Here is a 25,052-nt window from a genome sequence, read left to right on the forward strand (position 1 = left end):
TGCCTATTTGTGGTTGCACTGCGAATCTGAATCTATGAGTAAGTACAAATGTGCACTACACATTTGTGCCTGTCGATTTATTTTTGCAAATGCCATTTTATACATTTGGGTCTATTTGTCTGCAGCTTTAAACTCAGAACACAGGTTTGTGATTATTGTTTACGGGTGCAAATCTCGACATTCAACTTCAGATATTTACTTTACGGGTTTTCACATTGGGGCTGCGAGTGTACATTTTAGCATACAAGTACAAATACTTAATTTACAAGTTTTCAATTTAAGATGTACAAGCTCTCAAGTTTTGCTACTGAAATACCTTCATAGTGCTGCAACCAGATTTTTAATCTTTCCAGATTTTAAAACTCCTGTAGTCTGAGCCAGGTTTAAGATTTTAAATAAGAGAATCTGTCAAGATTCTCCTTATGTGTGTGCTGCAACCAGAATTTGAAATCTGTCAGGATTTTAAAACTCCTGTAGTCTGAGCCAGGTTTAAGATTTTAAATAAGAGAATCTGTCAAGATTCTCCTTATGTGTGTGCTGCAACCAGAATTTAAAATCTGTCAGGATTTTAAAACTCCTGTAGTCTGAGCCAGGCTTAAGTCTCCTGTCTGCTGTTCTGATAGTTAGATCCATCAGTTGTGGCATATGAACAAGATGGAACAACACTACGGATATAATTTTGGATCAATAACAATATCGTAGATTAAGTCGAATCTATCAGATCGATCAATTTGGACTGCAAAACTAAGAAATGTGGTTACTATTGTGATTCAGATTCTGCTTTAACGTGCCACGTTTTTCTTAGTTTGAAGGAAACTAGACAGAGGACAGAAAAGGTACGCGTGAGACAAGTGCATGACTCGAAATTGTTTTGCTCAATGGCGAAAAAACAAGAACAAACGTTATTGTGATACTTCGTTGTCACCGAAAGTGGAAGTTAGCCTGAAAAGCACTGACCTACGACAAAGTCAGAAAACTTGTGTGACCGTACCTTTGGGTGTCTCTTCATTCACGGCCTGAAATTGCGGCGTGTTGGGATTCCAGCTTCCTGTGATGATGTAAGACTTCCCATCGGAACTCTTGCCCATCGATTCCTAACAGATGGGCAAACACAGAGGGTAAGTGAGGTGAACAGACGGGAACGGAAGATAATATCAAGAAAAACAAAAAGAAAAGATAACACAGAAAATGAATTTGTGGTTGTAAACCCAAAACTTTTCAGAACATGTTCATCTTTCAGCCTCGGGATATACCGCCTCTGTTGCTTGTACGAAGTGTGTATTGTGGCCATCAGATCAATGTTTGAGAAAGACGTCGTGCAGGCTTATCCTCACCTTACCCTGATGCTAGATTATAAGTCCTTACCCTGATCCCTGGATTTGACTGTAGCGTTTTGTTTTGTATGTCCCAGAATGAAGGACCTTTAAAGGGGTCATATGACACGGCTAAAACGAATATTATCGTTTGTTTTAGATGTAATGCAGTGTATATACACGATTAAAGGTTCAAAAACGTTGTATTTTCCACATACCGTGCATGTTTGTATCTCATCTTTGCCCCGCCTCTCTGAAACGCGCAATTTTTTACAAAGCTCATCGCTCTGAAAAGCGAGGTGTGCTATGATTGGCCAGTTAACCAGTGCGTAGTGATTGGTCGAATACTGCAAGCGTGTGATGGAAATGTAACGCCTCTTACCATACTTGGAACATCAGGCAATTGTACTGACAGGTACGCCCACCTTACTTGCGCATACATTTGGGCGGTCTTAGTCAAATCATACCATGAACTGACGTAGATTTGTGGGGGTGTGGTTACACGAGGCGTTTCAGGCAGGTCTGGGTGAGCATTCGCTTTTAGATAGAATGCATCTTTTTTTCCGACACTTCGATTTTTGCAATTTTACGTGTCTAATACATGCATGGGCAACTTATTACACACCAAAGACGTAAACAAAAAAAAAACACGTATTCACACCATATGACCCCTTTAATGTGCATGGAACTGTCCCATTTGTTTGTGTAGTTACTTTAGTTACATTTTCCAGGGAAAACGCTGGAACACGTCTGGGCTATTAGGGTGCTTGCAAAGACATGATGTTATGTTATTTCTGAGGTGTTCTCATTTGTTTTGAGTGCCTAGCTTGTGTGTTTTAACTTGTCTCTTATGCTGTTTTGGTCTCAATTGTGTATATGTCTCATGTCCCTGCCTTAAAGTAAGTTTGTGGTATTTTTCCCCCATTATAGTGATGGTGAGGTGCAAGCGTCTTAAGTCACCTACCAGGTCAAGCAGGTGCATATCACTGTTCTTGACATTCTTTCCCGGGCTCAACAGCAGCCCGAAACATCTGAAATACAAGCACATTTGTCAGTAAAGAAGAACCACAGTGAAACTACATACACTGTAAAAAAAACCTGGAATGAAACATGAACTGTAACATGAAAAACTTGTCATTTTCCTTTACAAAAAAACGTTATTTTACGGTATTTTCTGGCTCCCCAGCTGCCGATTTTATTTTCAGTATATATTAAAAGCAAAATTTGTTGGTTCATGAAATAAACAGCAAATTCACTCTGTCACTCTATGAACATATTTCAAGTTACTGTAATAGAATATTAAATAATTATTATACTTATTAATGGAATTACAGATATTTATTAATAATGTTTTTAGTATGTATACATTGTTTTACAATAAACAATACTAATATCATTCTGTTGTAATTCCTTTACTTGTATGAGGGACTTTTAGGCATTAAATGTTAAACCCTCCATTGATTCTTTATGATTCCATTGAAAGAATTGAAGCGCCTCATTTACATGTATGCATTTGGCAAGCACTTTTATCCATAAGGCATACCAGTATACTCTCGGAGACTCAAACTCATATAACCTTGGTGTACAAAGCACAGAGATGCTCTACGTGTAAGAGAAAAAAGTCAGAAAACAGTGTTTTTCCTTCAACTTTAAGTGCAAAGCAGATGCAGAATATATGTTTATTAAATTAAATCACACTGGTTTGTTAATCGCACAAGACCGTATTGTAAATGTAATATTATTACACTAAGCAGACGCTGTGAAAAGCAAGCAAGCAACACATACATCGAGTAAACACAAGAAGCACACAGCTGTGTGTTCGTCCAGGGTTGGCTTCAGTTCAACACAACATCAGTCACCATAAAGAAAAATAACATCATCCATTTTCTCATGGCCTGAAAGCAACGCTTAAGCTCAGACAAAACATAATTCAGCACTTGTTTATCAATAATAAATGAATTATTGGCTGTTACGGTAAATGCTGGATGAGAATGTCCCCTCAGTGGAGAGACCCTAGCTCTGCTCCAATAACTAACAAGGCACTGCAATGCATTATGGGACTGCCTTCTCTGTGAAGGATGCATACACTGGTAAAAACAGAAACGTACCTCTCGATGGCCAGCTCTTTGTTAGATGTCTGTTGGATGTATATCACGATCTTCTTGTCCATACCTGACCGCAGTTTGAAGCTCTGTCTGTCTTTGTCCTTAGACACAGCACTGACACACAGAGATATTTCAATTAGTACTTATACTAAGAAAGCTGTCTCCACAGCTTTTTACAAAGCAAACTATTACCAAATAAAAAAAGCTTTCTAAAAAAAATGTTTCCTTTTTTATTAATTATATGATTATAAAAAGTGCCATATGATTAAAGATGACTTAAAAATGACACAAAAAAACATACAAAGATATTACAAAAAGTACCATGAGAAAAAAAAACGGACCACGCATATTTGCATTTAGTATGTATAAAAATGACAAAATATTTTTGTAAACTATTCCTTAAACGCCAAACAAAAGTCATGAAAATCATTCAGTTTTTTATCCTAAATAGAGGCGCTCGAAATAAGAAGCGGTTCTCTGTTCATTGTTGTAGCGTTAATTCAACTTTCCGAGATGTAAAGCATGATAAATGAGAGGAAGCGTGTGTCGACACTTCTTAGAATGGGGAGGATTTTTCTATTTTGAACATTTCCTTCAACCAAACTGCTCACATGACTTCTAAGTCTGGATATCATGAAATGACACCTTATGTCGATAAAGGAGCGGTTCACCCAAAAATGACAGTTCGGTCATGCTTGATTTACCCTAATGTCATTCCAAGCCTTTGCTTTTTGGGTCAAACACAAATAGAGACATTTTGAAGGATGGTCACATAGCTGTTGTTCAATGCGCTGACACTTTAAAGTGATGGCCAAAGAAACATAACAACAATAACATACATTTATATATACACATTAATAATATATACATTTCTTTGTTCTGCTGAACACAAAGGAAGATATTTGGAATAATGTCATTAACCAAACAGATCTCATCCCCTATGGGAGTCAATGGGGGATGAGATCTGTTTGGATACAGACATTCTTCCAAATATCTTCCTTTGTGTTCAGCAGAACAAAGACATTTATACAGGTTTGGAACAACTTGAGTGTGAGTAAATGATGACAGAATTTTCATTTTTGGGTAAACCATCTCTTTTAATTTGGTTTGGCACGAGATCAATGATAGTAAATAATGAATAATTTTTAGAGTCATTTTTGGGTGACTTGTTCCTTTAAACACTGCTGTAAATGCTAAAACCTAAAGTGGAAGAGATAAGAATATGCCTAACCTAAATGTGCCTTTCCCATCATCCTCTTTGATTTCCAGACTGACGGTGAAGGTGAAAACATCACTGTCTGGCGTAAGGGGCGGAGCCTTGGCTGTGAGTGGCGCTTTATTGGCTGACCGTCGGAAGGCTGTGGCAAAACTGTACAGTATTCGGCTGACCTACAAAGAAAAACAGACGTGTCTCAGGAACGGCAGACAAAACAGTGTTCAGTGACAAAGGCTGTATTACAATGACCCACGGTCAGTTTATTCTCAGGTTATCAACACGGCCACACACATCCCGCGTCATCTATAATCCTACACCTAACGTTATACTATAACGTTATAATGTTAACGTTATACAAGCACAAATTCACTGTGAAGACTGAAGTTAACATGAAACTGCAATCACAACGTCCATTTTATAACAGTAATGCGACGCATTGATATTTATTTCAGATAAATGTCATCAATGCACATTGCATAGAGAAAATCTTGAAATAATACCATGTCTTTTAATACCATATATTGTCTTCATTTTGTTGCATTTATTCATCAATCACTATTATTATTTTTTTAATTATATAAAAAAATGTATGTATGTGAAGCTGTTTTTCAACAAAAATTGTGAAAAGCGCTATATAAATTAAATTGACGTGACTTGAAGAAACCGGATATTAATAAAAAAGCTTTAAATTATATAACGATTTGACAAAGAAAATAATTTCAAAGTTATTACAATTAAATAAAAATACATCTCCTTTCCAATAATTGCAAAAAAATATCACTTCACAAAAACAAGCATTTCACTTTTTAAACTATGGATATGTGAAATTAATCAATTCTACACAATAAGACCATAAATAAAACAAAGCAAAGAAAAAATCGATTTGTTTACATTTACTAACTGTGTAAAAAACAGTAAACCACAAAACTACATTCATTTAGCAAAGAACATTTAGATCAATCTCACAAAGATGAAAATAAACTCATATGTAGAAATAGGATTTAACAGCTTTTTTGTTTGTAACAACAACTAACATGGCCACACTTAAGGGTTTGTGAAATAACTCATTTAAAACAAGAATTCCCTGAACCTCCTTAAAGCAGAAGCAGTCCACCCAGAAGTGGAATTCATGTCATCATTTATTCACCCTGATGTCATTTCAAACCTGTATGACTTTCTGTCTTGTGCAGAACACAAAAGAAGATATTTTGAAGAACGTTGGTTACCAAACAACATCTGACCCTACTGACTTTTATTGTACTAACACAAAACCACTGAGACATTTTTCAAAATATCTTCTTTTGTGTTTTAAATGACACAAGGGTAAATAAGAATTGTTATTTTTGTGTTGAACTACTCTTTATGCAATTAGCGTTGAAGTGTGAACATGTTTGTCTCACCGCTTCCTGGATCTCGCAGCGGAAGACGTGAATGCGGAAGATCTCGGCGTTGTAGTGGCTCTCAGTGAAGGCGAAGCAGTCACTCTCTGGCGTTCCGTCGTGGCCGCGAACACAGAAGAGTATCTTGTAAATGGGATAGTTGGCAATCTCAGTGCTGGTCTGAGGGTCCAGCAGCCTGTGAAACAAATTCATAGATGAATTTCCTGTCCCCGTGATTGAAGTCCCACCCCCAGAACTCTGATACTGTCCAGTGTACCTGACGGTTCCCTCTGAGACCCCGGGCACAGACAGGGTCACATCCAGGGGCATCTGGCACTGGCTGCGGAGGATGCTGACCATGCGCAGTGCCTCCACCTCGCTGCGCGGGGCGTTCACCGATGCACAGCCTACATACGTCAGTTTGCTGAACACCACACTGTCCTCATCCGGGACAGGAGTCCCGGGACTCAACTCGGCAGGCTCATCTAAAAGATGAAAACACTATTAAAACATGTTTACTTTTTTATTGATGTATTTTGACTTGTTTCTCTAGGATCATATTCTTTAAACCTCATACAAATCTTTATTACATCACAAAATTTTATTTTATTGCATTATTTGGCATGTTAAGGAGGTTTTAACTACCATTGTGTAACAGTATGTCACATTCTAGTTTAAAGGTCCAGTGTTTAATTTTTTGGAGGATCTATTGACAGAAATGCAATATAATATACATAACTATGTCTTCAGAGGTGTATAAAGACCTTGCTTAATGAAGCGTTAAGCTGGTATTACCTTAGAATAAGCTACTTCTATCTACATACAGAGCGGGCCTACATACATTGAATTCGCCACTTCCTCTCCCACTACCCTGCAGTACGTAGTCCGGTTGTCCTGGACTTTACAAAGAGGGGAAAAACGTCTACTAACTTACTCCTAACTGCTATTTCGCTGTCAGATCAAACGCCTTTAACAACGTTGCTATTTACTGTTAGCTAGCTCTGCCCTCAAACGTGCTGTGTAGACGAGTAATCGCACTAAAAGACGAATGGACAAGGTAAACGGGTTGTCCCATTGGCTGGTTATCCCGCTGTGCTGCCAGCGTGCACCCTCTGCTATAATGCTGTACAGTGTCAGCGGTGAGTCCGCAATTCTAGCTCATTAAAGTTATTTGTAATTCGTTTTCATTAAAATGTGAATCCTATGCAACATGTGTATTCAATATTATAAAACGGAGTTAGATACTAGCTAGTTTTTTTTCTGCGATAGCACGAGGGCTTTTCAATATGCTGAATATCATCAATTCGCTGTTTTTTTCAAGACTTGAAAACAAGCTTTATTGCTGTTGCAAAACGCAGAAGGGATGACACATCAGTTATTCTCGCATACATGACTTGCATTTTGGAATATGAATAAAATGGATGTATAATTTTAGCGGTTTAGATGCGTTCACGTATGCCGCTCCGATCGTCACAGCATGACACGGAACATTTCTCAAGGGGAAATATCGTATAGGCTATTTAAGTTTATTGGAAAAGCTCGTGCAAGAAAGATAACCCCAGACCAGACAGCACAATGCCGCCGAGACCACGTTACAGAAAATACTTGACCTGATAGCTGCTACTTAGTTTTTTACGTAAACATTTTGAAAGTAATCTAGCTGCAAAATTTAGACTTGTATAACAAATGAACGAAGAGAATCAATGCTTTTAAAATACTTCTTTTTAAATGTTTGCATTTTGTTAGTCCGTTTCCGTTTGCATATGGAGTGTATCAGCTTTTCAAAAATATATCTTACAAAAGTCCTATCTGTGTGTATTGCATTATTGTTGGTAAGTTATGCCCCCTTAAGAATTTACCATTTGCCATTTCTTCCTGCAGCCGGGCCTGAGCAGATGTTAAAGTCACGGATGGAATTGGTGACCGTTAGTTATCTCTTAGAACGTAGATTTGCAAAATAGGAACCCATTAAAATTACATTATTTCTGTAATACTAAAGGACCTATAGCCGGTATTGGCTGGTTACACGTGCATTGATAAGAAATGACCAGCGGGTGGCAGTAAAAGCATGTGAATTTCAACCAAGATGCTAGTGACCTTAAAGGAATATTTTACCCCAAAATTATACATTTCATCATTTACTTACATGTCAGTCAAAACCTGTATGACTTTTGGTATATTTTGGTACCATTGACCCAACTGAATTGCATTTTATGGACACAAAACCACGGAGACATTTCTCAAAATTCCATAGAAGACAGTCATACATGTTTTAATTGGCATGAGGGTAAATAAAAAACGACGGAATTTTAATTTATGGCTGAACTACGCCTTTAAGATTAATGGATTTTCAATTTTTTTCCATTTTTGGGCACAAAACACACATGACAATTTCAAATAAGAAAAGTATGTTTCTGCTTCATTAATAATAATTTTTATGCTTCACGTTAACTTATAACAAACTTGGTGTCAATAGGCTTTAAAAGTTAAAACGTACACTTTCATACTACATTATCCTAGATTTATTGTGCATAATTCATCTGCAATGCATTTAAAAAATAAAATAGTAAAAAATAAAAAACAGTTTGTCATTGGAATCTTTTATCAAATGATAACACTTCACTCTCAGTCTCTGTATGCAGTAATATATTTTACCCCTGTATGATCTCTCGTTGAGTTCGCTCTCCTGTGGTCTCTTAACGGGCAGCACCATCTCGAGTTTAGGGGGTATTTGACAGGACCGTGGCGGAGCAGCACAGGTGGGGTAGCCATGGTTTCCCCCACCCAGTTGGTCCGTCCCGGCCTCCAGCTCAGTCACAGAAGGGTCCATCAGCACATCTTCCAGCTCCTGCTGTAACTGCTGCTCACTGCCGTTCCCCACGATCTGCACACACACACACACACACACACAACAATCAATATACGTCATCACTCAAGAGAAAAACAAGCAATACAGATTATCAACCAACGCTGGACAGATGTTTCAAGTTCAGTTTTAAGTTAAGCGTAATGGATGGGATCTGTAACATGCTACAGATCATGTCTATTATCAGAAAAAAATCTGGATTCATCTCTTATCATGCAAAAAACAAATGTTGTGGTTACAGTAATACATGGAGAACATACGGATGAAATGGAGGAAAACCATTTGTAACAAGAAAAACACAGCTTTTAGCGTCATTGTGTACTCATTGTTAATTTAGTGGCGGAAAAATAGTCAGTTCGAATCCCGCTAGGATACTTATAAATACATCAAGATGAAGCAACTCGTCTCAGAAAATTGTAACTATTAGAATACCAGGAAGGGACATGACTTATAGGCCGTTTATACGACAACGTTTTCAATTAAAAGCTGAAAACTTTTTGTGTTTTGGCTGTTTGTTTACACTACAACTGCGCTTTGTGGGACTGAACGCAAACTTTCGAAAGCGGGTTTCAAAGTGCACCTTTTTGAAGACGGCGCTGTTGTCTCTGTCTACACTGTAGCGGTGATGTCATGCATATTAATTGTTCAGTCTATATACATGAGCAAGTGTTTACCTCATTTGTAAGTCGCTTTGGATAAAAGCGTCTGCTAAATGACTAAATGTAAATGTACTCAAAACAACAATTGCGCTCTACAGGACTGGTTGTTTGTACTATACAACATACCTATTAACGTTTCTCCAGCAAAAAGTAGATTTACTGTCTTCTAAACACACATATATGCCAACAAAGGGTTTTGAAAAGCAATTTTGGGATAAACCTGTGCTGAGTCCCTATTCGCATACTATCCATCCTAAACAGTATTCGAAAAAAGGAATGGTATGCCTCAAATCGTAGTTTGTTGAAAAGAGTATTCCAAAGATTCCCGGATGGTCTACTACTTCCGGTAGAAATTCGAAGTGCAGAATGATGCACACTACAGTCGTAACCGAGACGTTCCCCTTCAGTCGGTCTCTCGATGTTGTGCTGAGAGACAGACTGGGGACCTATCTTTACACGCCATGGCACTAAGCCGCATCACGACCTGAAGCGGGGCGACACTGACTAGACTAGCGAGTCACAAGTGATCGCTACTGCGAGACATAATCTTCCAGTGGAATCAGTACTTAGTAGCATACCCTGAGAGGCTCGTACCGACGGCCGTCACGGACGGTGGCGTTCGTCTATATTAGCGAGACGCCACCCGGCGCCGTAAGGAACACTGGGGAAACACTGCTCTCCTCGTTGAAGAGTGTGTGTTACGGAGGCCACATCCTACCACAAGAGGAGGTTAAATGTGGAGACACCAACATGGTCTCACCGGTGGGGAGAACAACATGTGAAAAAATGCGTCAGCCCGAGTAGGGGGGACAGAACCCAGGTGGGGTAGCCCACCGGAGGGGAGGTCACAGGTTCACCGACAGGGTAACCAAGAGTGAGGAATTCAACATACGGGACAACCCTGCAGGGGAGTCACTATGTATGGGACAACAGTAGGGGTCCACCTAAGCAGGGCGACTACCAGTACTGGACTTGGTTCCAACAGACCGCTCCGCCCGGTCTGTTACCACAATTGCCAATGCTTAGTGATGGAATGCCTATACTTTGCCCTAAGGGGTGGTGTGTAAGACACGGGCTGACACTGGTTCCACGCGGAGGCTGTAAATCCTCGCGAAGGTACTGGGCATAGCCCAACCCGCAGCACTACATATGTCTGCCAGAGAGGCAAACTGAGCCAGTGCCCACGAGGAGGCCATACCCCGAACGGAGTGGGCTCTCACTGAAAGCGGGCACGGGCAATCTTGGGATCGGTATGCCAAAGCAATGGCATCCACAATCCAGTGCACCAATCTCTGTTTGGAGACAGCCCTCCCCTTGTGCTGGTCCAAGTAGAGGCACAATGCGCGTACTGGACACAACACGTTGGAGGTTGGGTCTTCCTCCCCAGAGGGGAGCGCCTGCAGGTTCACCAACTGGTCCTGAAAGGGAGTGGTGGGAACCTTGGGCACGTAACCTGGCCGGGGTCTCAGGATAATGTGAGATCTACCAGGCCCGAATTCTAGGCACCCATGGGACACGGAGAATGCCTGGAGGTCCCCACCCTCTTGATGGAAGCGAGCACCAGCAAGAGTGCCGCCTTCATCGTCAGATGAGAAAGACTGGCATCTCTGAGGGGCTCGAAAGGGGCCGTACAAAGGCCCTGTAGGACCACATTAAGGTCCCAAGAGGGTACGGAGCGCGGTCGAGGTGGATTCACCCTTCTCGCGCCCTTAAGGAACCTGGTGACCAGGTCATGTTGGTCGAAGGACTTACCCTCCACGAGATCATGATGAGCGGCAATAGCGGCTACATACACTTTCAGCGTGGACGGGGAGGTTGCTCTCGAGTCTCCTGTAGGAAGGCCAACGCTGACCCGATCGGGCAACTCCGTGGGTTCTCCCCTCGGGAAGAACACCAGGACGAGAAGAGATGCCACTTATACCTAGTGGCGGGGGCTCTAGCCTGCAGGATGGTCTCGACTGGCGGCAAGGCACTCAAGGTCTCCTCGTCCTGTCCAGGGGCCAGACGTGGATATTCCTTGGGGTGCCACACCGTGCCCTTCCCCTACGACAGAAGGTCCTTCGTCAGGGGAATCGGCCAGGGGGGAACTGTCATCAGAGCCATCAGGTCTGAGTGGCCGGGTCACGGCAGAGCAGTCTGCTTCTTCACCACGGAGAGCCTCCACGGTTTCACCACACAGCCCCGCTTGCGAGATGGGCGCATCTAGAAGGTGAGCCTTCTGAGCATCACTACGCAAGGTTGAGTCACAGATGTCTCCCTTGGACCACTATCGTGAACGTCGTCCAACCCAGAGCACCCGCCATGACCTTCGTCGCACGAGGCACGAGGCCGGTGGCAGTGCGCAGCCAGGTCGGTCTTCCCATCAACCAGAGCTTAATGCTTTGACTTATGACTCGATGGGTCGCCATAGCATTAGGAACCCGATGGACCGCCATAGCGTGGAGGGCGGAGGCAGTTTAACCCACAGCATCGTAAGACTTTGACACGAGTGTCAAAGAGCTTACATGCCTTGGAAGGGAGCCTTTGTCGACCCCACCATGTGGCAGCGTATGTGGTGCACCGCGACTGCACATTCCACCTGGGGGACGTCGACATATCTCTTTGCTGCTCCACCGTCCAGGGAAGTAACAGCTCCTGAGCCCAGGCAAGCACGGCCGTCATCTCTGCATCGCCTCGTCTTGGGCTCGACCGCCCGGGGGCGGGAGCTCCAAGGAGTCTTCGCTTCCGATGCCAGGAGGTAGCTGTCCGACGTTATGACAGAAAGTTTGTCCCCATCCCGTTGTCGAGTCTGCCCGCTATGGGACGGTACACCGCTGCCCATCGGGGACGAGCCAGGTGAGCGTGCCGGGGCACAGATGGTCTGCGAGCCGAAACTGGCGGAGTGACATCCATGGGAATCCCCAATCACCCCCACCGCTCACCGAAGCGGTCGACCTCGCTGAAGCGGCAGTCGAACTTGAAGTTTGAGCAGATGGGGTTGCGGCTACATTCCGGAGAACGTAGCCAACCGTGACAGAAACATCTCGTGCCCGTCGGACTCGGGGATGAGTCTGTCATACCCAAGAACACAGCTGCGAGACATGCCCGAAGACCGCGCAGACTGTGAGAGGAAATTTGCTCTTTTAGAAATATCTGCGGCTCGCTGCCGAGACGCCCAGGGGAAGTCCGCTACCGAGAGGGAGAAATCCGCTGCTTCGCGTCGTAAATCCAGCAGTCTGGAAGAAATCTCGAAGAGATGGAGCGCTTGACATGTACGTCATGCAGGTTCCGAAGAACAAAGGATGAGTGAATGGCCACTGCCACCTCCCTTTTATACCCGTATGCACGGGGCAGGGACTGGTGTGCGTGTGTCATTCGCCAAAGCCCATTGGCGTTTTAAATTCCTCTCGGAGATGATAGGTTCTCAAGATCAAACCCAGTCTGTCTCTCAACACAACGTCAAGAGACTGACTGAAGGGGAACAGTACATACTTTTAGTGCATATTATAAGTAGGCGAATTGGGACGCAGCACTGGATATGCATAAATGTGCAGATATACAGTGGTGAAGTGATATCGCCAACTACTGGCCTGGCATTGATAAATGCAGTGTTTTTACTCATTTTTGCCACAACCCAAACGAAAAACTTTCCTTTTCTTTTCCATTGTTATTGTGTAAACATTCTCTTTACTTAAACCAGGAACATGAAACTGAAACACTTCTTTAAAGACCCAATGAAATAAATTCCTGCTGGCTTTGAAATCATCTGTTTTGAAAATGTATCTAAAAACGCTTTCTAGAATGAGAATCTCTCCCTCGGATACTATCAGCTTTTGACTACCAGCTAAAAAGTAGAAAGTCATTTCATTGAGTCTTTATGTGTTTGCCATTATTACAGTTATTTCAAATCAACTTGATCAATGTGAACACAATTTTTGGGTTTGACTCGGTTCTTTGTTATTCACAGCAATTGCTTCAGAAGTTGTCAACCCATCTCAAATTTCTTGTAAAATTTCCTGTAATTCTTGTTACGATAGGGAGGGAAATAGAAAAAGGATATTTTGTTCAGTCTTGTCGAAATGTACAGTATGGGCCTGAACACACTCCCAAAAAGGATGTGTTAAATAATTTTTTGTGTGTGGTGTGCTATGAAATTTTAAAACATTGTTTTTAACACATCGACTCATTTTGTGTTGGTTTTGTTGAACCCATACCCTGAACTTACAGATTTGTGTTCAGTTAAGGGCAGATTGTGTTGTTTTTAGAATGCATAAGAAGTGCACAGGCCAAGTACAGCAAGAGCAGAAAATACAGCAGACGAATAAGCAACAGCGGCTTTGAACAACTATTCAATCTTTTAATCATACAGGCAACAATTGAAACTTTCTTTTTGTAAATACTTAGATAAGAGGACAGACTCGCCTAGCAGAGACCGATCACTGACGGGGGTCTACATGGATACTGGACTAAAGGGGATACTCCACCCAAAAATGAAAATTCTGTCATGATTTATTCACCCTCAAGTAGTTCCACACCTGTACATTTCTTTGTTCTGTTGAACTCCAACAACGATATTTAGAAGAATGTTAGCAACTGAGATTTCTGAGGCTGTCAAAAAATGGTTGTCAAAGGTGCCCAAGAAATGTTTGCTTTAGTAAATTCTTCAAAATATCTCGTTTTGTGTTTAACAGAACAAAAAATATACAATCATGTTTTCTACTATGATAGTCAATGATGTCCCAGACATGAGAGTTGCTAAAATTCTTCCAAATATCTTTCTTTGTGTTCAACAGAACCAGAGCATGTGAGCGAAGCGGAGCGAGAGCGTTGCTGGGAGCGTAAATATTTCTCACGAAGCGGAGAGCGCCTTTCTGAAAAATCCGCTCGCTAAATCCACTCAAGAGTCGCTCGCTCAGCCCTCTTGGGGAGTTGCTCTTGCTGCTGGATTACTGTTCCATGTACACCGCATGAGCCTGAATAAAAGCAAAATGGCAACGGCATGCGCGTCAACTACAAACGCCTCGTCCATTTGCGGAGGTGCGCGGGCGACCAGAGGTTTGATATAGGCTCATTTCAGTTAAAAAACATTATAAAATGTATGTTTATTTCTCTTAAGCATTGCAGTGTCACTTCCTCAATGTAACGGTTGCTTTTCTGAAATAAAACCTGAATAAACCTTGATGTCATATGCGACCGAGGCTGACAAATGCGATCTCTGAAGGATGCAGGTTTCGACGACGCAGCTACTTTGTCCAAATTTCTAAAAGTACATTCTAAAATGCTGTAACGATTGAGGTTTGACGTTTTAAGACCGCATTTCACCTTGTTTTGCTCTATTTTTCTTTAGAACATGTTTCTTTTATTAACGCCAGTAATATTAAAGATGTTCATATAGTGCATTTCATCTTTTGTGCGTTTGTTTTGAATGTTGCACTATGGCAGCTACATGTTGCTTGAGCGTGAATAAATCATGACAGAATTTTCATTTTTGGGTGGAGTATCCCTTTAAGTTTTGACTAACACTAAATCAGAGCTGGAATAAAGGAATTGATAATAACACATTGAACAGCAGGCTACAAACACTTAGCTTACATGGTCAAGACTGTTCTGAATCACCAGGTGTATATGGGCACTGCACAATGCACAACAACAACAACAACATTGATTTTGTCCCGCCTTTAACCCCACATGAAGCCACTGCACAGGCCGAAGAAGCTGGCAATCAAACTGATCAGCCAAAGAGACACAGGGCACAGGGACACAGTATCACCACAGAGAAAGAAGAGACAGATAAAAAGAGGAAGAAGACTGACCTTAAAGCTGACCCCTTCCTTAGATATCACCTGTGTAACAAACAAAGTGTTTAAGGAACTTCCTTACAGATCAAAGGTGTGATGATGAGGAGGAATGGATTTACTAAGGCACAACGTTCTCGATGAACAGAATGGGATTGATGTGAAAGCAAGTTAATATAATGTAAGGGCTTAAGTTATGACAACCAAGAGAAACATGGTTCAATGTACTGACTCCATCTAGTGGTTTGAAGAAAGCTTCACACCCCAAAAAATCTCATACCATGAAACTAATAGTACATAAACTGCATTCCAAGTCTTCTCATGTCATACGAAAGCGTTGTGTGAGACACAGACTTAAATTCTTACTTCCATTGCAGCACTTTTTTAATTCCTCTTTTCATGAGGAATTACGGTGAATTTTTGGGTGATGATGATCTATACAAAAAACTACCAAAAACTACTAAAATACCAATTCATATTCTTTGAAATAAGAAAATTATATAAAAAAAGATTTGTTAAAAAAGGTCAGTAAAGAGTAAGATCAATGAAATGGGAAAATGACTAACACTAAATTCGCAAAAGTCCTCAGTTTAATTTTCGTGATCCAAAAGATGAACTCAACAAACCAACAAAAAGATCAAAGCCAAGTAGACAGCACCAGTGATGGTGAACATAACATTCCAGCAATTTGACCAGAAGGTCCCGAAAAGAGCTGGGAACTGAACAACATGGTCAAAATCTTCAGAAATTCTAGTTTATGAGAGGTGTATATGAATGTGCTGTGGTCCGATAAGAAACAAAAGAACAAAAGTGCATTTCTACACAACTATGAATGTGCAGAATGTCAACATTTGTGCTGATAAATTAAAGGTGTGCTGATCTGGCCGTTTTTATTATTTTATACTGTTGTCTGAGGTCTACTTATGACGTTCGTGGGGTTTTTACATTAAAAAACATCAAAATCAATAAATAATAGGCTATTTTCTACCCTGGTTTTGAGGCCGGCTGGAGAAACGCTCGTTTTTTAATGGGCGGGCCGAATTGAAGACTTGGAAGTAAACGCCCACTGCTATGATTGGATAGAAATTTGCGTAGTAAACTAAGTTGGAGCCTTCTGAGAATTTGGTAAGACACGTAACGTTAGGTTACACATTATCAGGACATATCAAGCGATCTCTAACAAAGCAATAGTGACGCATAGTACAAATATGTTTTACTCGCATAAGATTGCTGCGCCATTCCTGTCGGATCCAATATTGACGGCACAGCACTGCTTTTTAATTTTAGTCTCTCCGCAAATCCAGCGCCTTGTTCACAAAGGAATCCATGGTGAAATGACGCGAACAAATGCTCAATGTTTCACCCAAGTGAGCAGGAACGTACTTAAAAATAAACTTCAACCACGCATTCCTAATATCAGAATCTGAAGGAAGCGACTGTGTTCTTCCACAACCAGGTGCTGCACAATGTTGCATATTTGTTGCTTGGTAGCTCTAAATAAAAATTACAGTGAAAGAAGTCCTCACTTTTGCACATATGACACGGGGCTAGCCGCACTCGAGAGCCCTTCGCTTAAGTGACAAGGTTGCCAGATCTTCACAGAAAAAATAAGCACATAAAGACAAGACAAAAACAAACCTTAAAATGCAAATTGTTTATATATTTTATAAGACCAAAAATTCTTAAAATCTGCAACAGACCATTTATTACGACCTAAGTGCCGAGGCTTTTTGATCTAAGACCAAACAACAAGCATAAAAGCGCTTAGTAATAACAAACATCACATCACACAGCAAAAGAGCACTGTGTGATGGAGCCTTCCGAGTGTAAACACAACACAGCGCATATCAGCAGTTTAGTTTAAACTGACGGACAAAACGAATCTTTAGCCGAAAAATATGTCACTATGGTTACCAGTTTGTCAATCATCACAAATGCGGGAGTGTGTACTATGTGTGGCTAAAGTCATTCGCGAACCAGTGGGCGGGGCTAGAGAAGTAGTCGTTGATATTTTTCTGTGGAGGCGGTGTTCAACCCATCTATAGGTGCATTCCAGGACCTGGTGTTCACTGAGCCTGGTGTCAATAACAGTTGTAATTTCAGTAACAAGGGCGTTTTCAGTTCTGACACTTACAGGATGTTCGCCTGAATACGATTCCCTCTTATACAACAAAAGCTCGGGTTAAAATTGAGGTCTTAATTCATTGCTGCTTTAAAGGTGATACAAAAAGACTAAACAGCATTCATGTGGTGTGGCTTCATGTCGGAATGGACAAAGCTGTTACAAGATAGCAAAGTATGTGATCTGTCCTTTTTTTAATCAGCATCTGTTGTCTTAACACTGAATAGATAGGTACATTTATGAACGACCGAGGTGATCAAAACTGCACTTGCAAATCAGCAACAACATATTGTAATCCAAGTACTGTAAGTTCCCTAAACAAAGCAATAGTTCTCAAACTAGAAGGATTACTCTGCATTTGACTGATTTTACGTAAAACAATTTACAATCAAAAAAATGTGTAAATTTTAAAGCTGTGAAATCAACATCAGTAAAATCCGAGTAACTCAAATATTTCTATTAGAATTCTCCAAAAGTATTAATTTGTTAATTAAATACATTTTTTTCATTAAATAAACTTAAATAATATACGTACATTTTTGAGAAATTAACTGTTGGATTTTAAATCTTTTTTTTATTATGTCCCACTGAAAAAAAACAGTAATATGCTTTTAAAATATAGCTGTTTATTTTTATGATATTTACTAATCCACAGAATTATTTTTAGAGTGTGGCTATGTTCCAAAATCTAGTCAGTTGCCTGTTGTCCTCTGTCTACATAGACATAGAACCTTAAAAGTGATTAATTTGTAAATCAATATTTTCAGCACTAAAAAGATTGATTCCAATACAGATGAACTGAAAACAGCATATTCAAATAACCCAAAACACAAAGCACACAGAAATATTGGGTAGAGTATTCATTTTTTTATTAAAGGTCCCATGTAATTTTTTTGAAGGATCTATTGACAAAAATGCAATATAATGTACATAACAATGTCTTCAGATGTGTATAAAGACCTTACATAATGAAGCGTTATGTTTTTATTACCTTAGAATGAGCTATTTTTATCTACACCGCGTGTCCTCTTTCATGGAGTTCACCATGTTGTTTCTAAAGTAGCCCTTCTGAGAATTTAAGGTACAGTATTTAATGTAGAACCAATATTTCTCACATCCTCACTAAATAAGCTTAATGCACCATCTTGGATGGATTTTTTTCATGAGCTATGCATTTTGGGATTCATTTCTCTTAGAAGCATACATTCGATGCAGCCTTGACCAAAGAAAGACATCTTAACAGGACGCTCATATAATACCTTAAAATATCACCCTACATAGGCAGCTCACAAGATTTTGGAACATGACCCCTGTCTGTTTATCTGTCTACTCTTACCTTCAGTCCTGTCTTTTCATCATCGCTACCATTATTAGTGGAGGGGGTCTCGTCCCCCAGGCGGGACACCAGGACAAAGTCCTCACTGTTGAGAGTGGACACTGAGTCGGAGGAAACGCTAATTTTTCCCACCGAGGCCTTGTCATCCATGACTGCTAAACCAACCCAGACGCGCTCATGAATAGCGTTTAATGAGCAAAATTACCTGGAAAAGAAAAGATAAAAACAAAGAGATGAAAGAAAACATGAGAAAATAAAATAAAACATGAGGGATCTATTTTGAATATGCCCTCTGTCAACAGCAAATATGGCTTGTGGTTCTGTTCTGTATTTGTTCTATAAATGGCAGCAAAGCAAATGCACATGATACTTGCAGAACAAATAAAACATTTAAACTAAATAATAAAAAATAATAGCTAAAAAGGAGGATACTGTAAAACAACAACAGGAAACAAAAGTAAAAAAAAGCTAATAAAGTTCGGAAAACTGAAATACAGATCTCTGTTTGGTAATGTGGAAAGATGGCCTTGATGTTTTTTATTTGTTTTGTGAGATTCCCTGATGTGTGCTTGTATTGTGTACTGTATATTTACGACACAATAATCCAGGAAGCAAATGGGAGCGTCTCTATTATAAGACATGTAATTGTAAATCTGATGTAAAAATGCACGTCATCTCCACAGCAACAGTCAAATGACAAACAAAGTCTGAGGTGTTGTAGACTGTAAACTGTACAGCCAAGTACTGTTTACACTACCGTGCACATGACTGAGCTTGGTGAAACTTTAATTTAAGTATCAAACAAACGACAAGATAAGAGTCTGGGTGCATGGAGACAAGCAGAGGGCTTTTGGCAGAACATCATCACTGAACTATATTTGACTATGGGTGGGAAACAATGGGAGCATAAAATACAGGTTCAGACATGAAAACACTGTTAAAAGAAGGTCAAAATATTCCAAGAACACCTGAACCTGCAAATAAAAAAATAAAAACTATTTATGCCATTTATTTTTGGGGGCCTGAAAACACAACCTTTTGAAAACAGGTCAGTTTTAAAGTGCAAGTTTTTGAAAACAAAACACTAATTTGTGAAATTGGTGACGCTACATGCATACATAACATGTGCAGTCTCAAGCCATGTGTCAGTACTTAAAGGGATGGTTCACCCACAAATGAAAATTTTGTCACTATTTATATTTACTCACTCTGAAGGTGTTCCAAAGCTTTATAAATTTCATTGCTCTGCTGAACACAAAAGAAGATATTTTGAATACCAATCAGTTCTGGGGCACCATTGATTACTATATTCGTTTTTCTTCCTACTATGGTAGTCAATAGTGCCTCAGAACTGTTTGGTTACAAACATTCTTCCAAATATCTTTCTTTGTATCTTTGTGAGAAAAACAACAAAATTTATACAGGTTTGAAACAACTTCTGGGTGAGTAAATGATGAAAGAATTTTTATTTTTGGGCGACCTATTACTTTAACAGGAGCATATGTTTTTCATAGGGTTGAAGAGTTTATTATTAATTGTTTACGCTTTTACGTTATAGAACCCATTATACTGTAGGAACTAGGAAGATTAGTTCAAAACAAAAACCCACAGCTAATACAACACCAGATTTTCACCACAAGAAATGTCAAATATTGACGTTTTATAAATCTTGCCTGTTCCAGATAAGCTAAGCAAACTTGAGGCTTTGTCTCGCTAAACTGCTGATATATTAAGAACAATGAGAGATTAGTTATACATTATACATTAGTTATAATCCTGCCACTGCAGGGCTGTACGATAACCTTTTTGTACGTAGCACTGGCGCTACAAAGGGTTAAAGTTTTGTAGCACAGGCCAAACAGTTGTAGCACAAGTATAAAACGTCTGTTATATTAGAAGAAGAAAAAACTATTAAAAATTAAAAATATTTATGACGAAGGACATTTATGTTACAGTAGGGTAAATTAGGGCCATATAATTTAGTTTTTACCAAGTTCCTTTTTTCTGTTTTAATTTTCCTGAGTTCTGTATTTTCCATTCTTTTACTTTACAATAATCATATTTGTCCACATACTGTAGTATACTTATATATTATTAACTATGGTAAACTGTAGTAAAATTCCTCCTTTTTCAGATACAACAGTGTTTTTGAACCTTACCATAGTAAATGTTAGTTTAGTAAATACGATTAAGTATACTCTAGTGTTTATGTAGTTTATCAGTTTACTACTAGAATCCTAAATTCACTAAAGTAAACGTTATTATACAATACAGTAGTGTTGTCAAAAGTCCCGGTACTTAGGGGCCAAGTCGGTACCTAAAAATAAAAAAGTTGCCGGTACCTAATTTTCATAAGACCCGGTAGCACCGACGTACCGGGTCAACCGGGTACTGATGCTCTGTCTGACAGGTTGTCAGTCGGAAACTTTTTATAGACGCAATAAGACGTGATGAGCGGATAAGCGAGGCTCCGATCCACAAGAGATGTGCACAGAAATACTTCAGATATAAAGTCATAGAAAACGAACAGAGTTTTGTGGTGAAAGTAGGAAACATCCGGATTTAAGTTAACAAGTTCAAGCGGTAAGTTTCAAATTCTGTTCGCGTTTGCATTATGAATGTTGTAGCATATGTTAAGTTAAAGGTTAGGTTAAAATAAACGTCCCTGTTTGCGTGTTAATTTGATAGCGCCAATGCTAATCCAGTCAAGTGTCCTTATTAACCATTTGATGCTTTTATAACTGTAACTGAGCGTTCAGACCGCCGCCGTCGAGAGCGTCAAAAATCGCTCTGGCCGCCCTGCCAACAGCACTGTAGAAAGATTCGTGGATGCTCTGGCGCTCCGACGTAGACCAAAGTTCACAGGGCTGCGTTCTCTGGAATCCTCTCAAGCGGTGGACTTCTACGTTCCGATTGGTTGCCGCCGAACCGCGTCATAGCTCATTACCATAAAGTTGACCTGATTTCAACTCTCCTTGACGCCCTCAACGGCTAAGACGCACCGCGCCGCTGCTCGCTGCCGGCTCACAATGAAAATGAATGACGTCCGGCCACTTTGACGCTCTCGACGGCGGCGGTCTGAACGCATAGTAGTGGGGTAAAATAAATGGGAGGACAGGATGGGGTTTACAGTACCTATTTTATTTAGGTTTATCTGAAATCTATGTGCTAGAAAACTATCATACTAACTGTATGACTAGCAATGTGCATGTCTTGGATAAATAACTCTAATAGGTTTAAAAAGCCACATTTAAACTAAAGAAAAATATATCTGTTGCATTTATTATTTTAATACACAGTTACCTTAATGTAAGTAATCTTGTGTAAATGCAGTATAAAAACTGAAGTTTGTTTTAATATTGCATATGCATGTTTGTTCAGTCAGTTGACTTACTGAAGTTTATTCTATTTGTCTTATACAGCAGCAGACTGAGGAGGATGTTCATCAGCATTAAAGACCCCAGTGAGCACACAACAGTTTCAGCAACAATTAACTTGTATACTTCATGTATACAAAATGGCATTGCTTTTTATACATTTATATTAACAATGAGCTTTATTAATAAAATTGTGTTTCAATTAGCATGTACTGGTGTTTTGCTTTGGTACCGAAATTGGTACAGAGAACAGTGGAATTTTACTGGTATTGGTACAGACTACTGAAATTTTGGTACCATGACAACATAGTCACAAGATTCTATTGTTGTTTTTAAGACCTAAATCTGAAAAAAAACAACTGTGATTAATTGCTTTACATGTCAGTCAGACTAAAGGCCATTGCACATCGAGTCCGAAATTTGCGTCCGAAATCTCCGCACGTTAAAAAATAAATACGACCTCACGTTGTGTGAATCACATTTACACACTGCTTCCGATATTTTCGTCCGTCATAAAAAAATTCTGACTGGGTTCGATTTTCTGCGTTTTTCGCATCCGTTACAAGCATTTTGAGACGCGTTTTGACAATTCAGAGACACCGTACAAACGAGCGCCAAATACGAAAAAACGCATACAAAAATTTCGGACTGTATGTGCAAAAATCTTTAAACATTCCCTTCATGTTAAAGTAGGTTGTTCTTGGCCAGTGTGGACCAGACCTTAAGCCATTTAGTCATTCTACAAAACAACAATAAGACAAACGATTGACAGGTCAAATGGTTCAAGCTTCAGGGATACAGCGAGAGATATTGAATGGCAGGTTGTTCCTGTGTGAATGAGCTTTGGTTTTCCTGACTGGGCATATTGTGCTCTGCCCTAATGGAGACAAGGCTCGGTGCTACACCCTGGAGAGCAATGACCAGAAACCAGCAGCGCACAAGCTTCAAAGAGCGCCTACAATGAGCTGTGTCTATTGTGCAGCTGGTAAAGACAGAGAAGTGGTTTCACACACAGACTGATCTCCAAACGGATTTGTGAAGAATATAAATGCAGTAGGATGCTGTCTCACACTGCCGGTCTGTTGCCCGGCTCCTGTGCCGTTATAATGACCGCTTTGTCAGATCTTCTCTCTCTGCCCTAGGACGTTACGGCCAAATGGGATGTGAAACACAAGATGATGTTTCACACTCTCTTGGGGAAAAGCAAAGCGGAAAAGGAGGATAGGGAGAGAAAGAGGAGAGAGACTGAGAGAGGGTAAGAGATGGAAAGAAAATCACAAGTGGACCGAAGCAGACAGAGAGAGACAGAAAACCAAGCAGACAGTATGAGACAAAAGAAAGAGGCAGGTGGACTGAGGCTGCAAACCATGACTTTTTAAAGAACCGATATTAAACAAGATGTGTTAAACAGGGTCAGTGCTAAAGGGGACGACTGCAGGGGTTAAAACAACCATTTACCAAAAGATGTACAATTAGGGCCATTTGTAATTTCTTACATAGATATTTGGTCTTGTTGTTAAAGTTATTAACAAGTTATTTATTTATTAATAATTTGTCTATTTATTGACTTTGTTTCCGAAGTCAATAGGCGCTTCTCGACCGGATAAGTTCAGGAACAAAGTTCCGGAACGAGTAAAGAGGGCTGTCGTTCATGAACACATTAGCACCGGCAAAAGGAACTATTCAGTGACGTAAGCCGGTCGACAGCAACATCATTAAGCACGTTCGTCGAACAACGACAAAAAAACAAACAACAAAAGTTCGGCCAATCAGCATTTGCTTACATCACGGGTCATTCATTTAGACCTTGCCTCAAGGAGAACGAGCTAAAGTGTTCCTCCAAAACGGTTCTCCTGAACTAAAATTCCAGTCGGTTCCTGTGGTGCGAACACAACAAAAAGCAGGTACGTTCCGGAACTACGAAATCTTTCCTGCGGTCCAAAAGCCCCTAATGAGTAATCATGTTAAATAATCGTGATCTCAACATTGGGAAAACTAATTGTGATGATCATTTTTGTCATAATCAGCCCTAATTCAAGTTAAGTAAGAAATACATTTTTTGCAATGTAGTGACTACTAGCTTCAGTTCATTTGTTCTTAGGGCAAAATGTAGCTAGTAGGTCATAGCTCTCTATAAAGCAATGCATACTTGCATTGACATTCACCTTCAATAATCCAACAGCCACCTTTAAATCTGTATGCAAAAGTTGTGTCTTTGATTCAAAGTTTACATGATAACAGCATTTATTGTAAATAGTTTATCAATGTGGGTCATTCTCTTTTTTAAATTCTTGTGCCTTCATAATCTTCAGCTAAAATCTAAAAAATGTACTTCCACCCTCTAATGAATATCCATCTAAAATATGTAAGTAAGGTAGCTTGGCCGGGGCATCTGTTAACTCCTCCATTTCAAAATGCAACTGCTGTTTTTATACATCAAATCGCAGTGAAAAAACAAGCCACGGCCACAATTTTTTCTCATTCGAAGTTCCGTTTCTCTTGGAAATGCGTCAAAATACGGAAGTAAACATGATCGCAACTTCCGGTTCATGGGGACTTTAATTATACTTATAAACGACAGATGCATTGTTTTTTTTATAAAGTGCAAGGTCAAATTTCACAGGGTCGCATTGGTGCAAGTGCATAAAACGAATTTTTGTGTGTTTGACTTCATTCTGTGTTGCGCAGACCGAACAACATGTAAGCACTACAGGACAGACTGCTCCATACATGCTTTTAAAATGCTCTCACGGAACATTGATGTCATTTTCCGATCGTTCTGCGCAGCTCTTAATGAAGTCGAACACGTCGGTTTCTGAACTGCCTCTCTCCCTCACACCTCTCCATTTAATCAAAAGCGAGGTCGGAAGTCAGAATCAATGTTTCACGTGGCGCATTCTGGGAA

The 25,052-nt window shown here is 40.1% G+C and overlaps 1 protein-coding gene across 4 annotated transcripts in view; it reads right to left on the bottom strand.

Moving 5' to 3' along the window:
- Positions 1-25,052, bottom strand: part of LOC130545795 (rab GTPase-activating protein 1) — a 95,377-nt gene that overhangs the window by 60,297 nt on the left and 10,028 nt on the right. Inside the window, exons 2-10 of one of the 4 annotated variants that reach the window (XM_057320562.1) lie at positions 18,771-18,975; positions 15,331-15,360; positions 8,669-8,897; positions 6,291-6,498; positions 6,035-6,209; positions 4,650-4,807; positions 3,422-3,532; positions 2,278-2,344; positions 992-1,094 (exon numbers count right to left, since the gene is read on the bottom strand). In XM_057320562.1, coding sequence (XP_057176545.1) covers positions 992-1,094; positions 2,278-2,344; positions 3,422-3,532; positions 4,650-4,807; positions 6,035-6,209; positions 6,291-6,498; positions 8,669-8,897; positions 15,331-15,360; positions 18,771-18,920 — 1,231 coding nt within the window. In that variant the 5' untranslated portion in view covers positions 18,921-18,975. The remainder of the gene's footprint in view (positions 1-991; positions 1,095-2,277; positions 2,345-3,421; positions 3,533-4,649; positions 4,808-6,034; positions 6,210-6,290; positions 6,499-8,668; positions 8,898-15,330; positions 15,361-18,770; positions 18,976-25,052) is intronic. The other 3 variants (XM_057320563.1, XM_057320564.1, XM_057320565.1) reach the window with 3 other exon arrangements.

The sequence above is a fragment of the Triplophysa rosa genome, linkage group LG22 (genome assembly GCF_024868665.1).
Source record: "Triplophysa rosa linkage group LG22, Trosa_1v2, whole genome shotgun sequence".
Classification (NCBI taxonomy): domain Eukaryota; kingdom Metazoa; phylum Chordata; class Actinopteri; order Cypriniformes; family Nemacheilidae; genus Triplophysa; species Triplophysa rosa.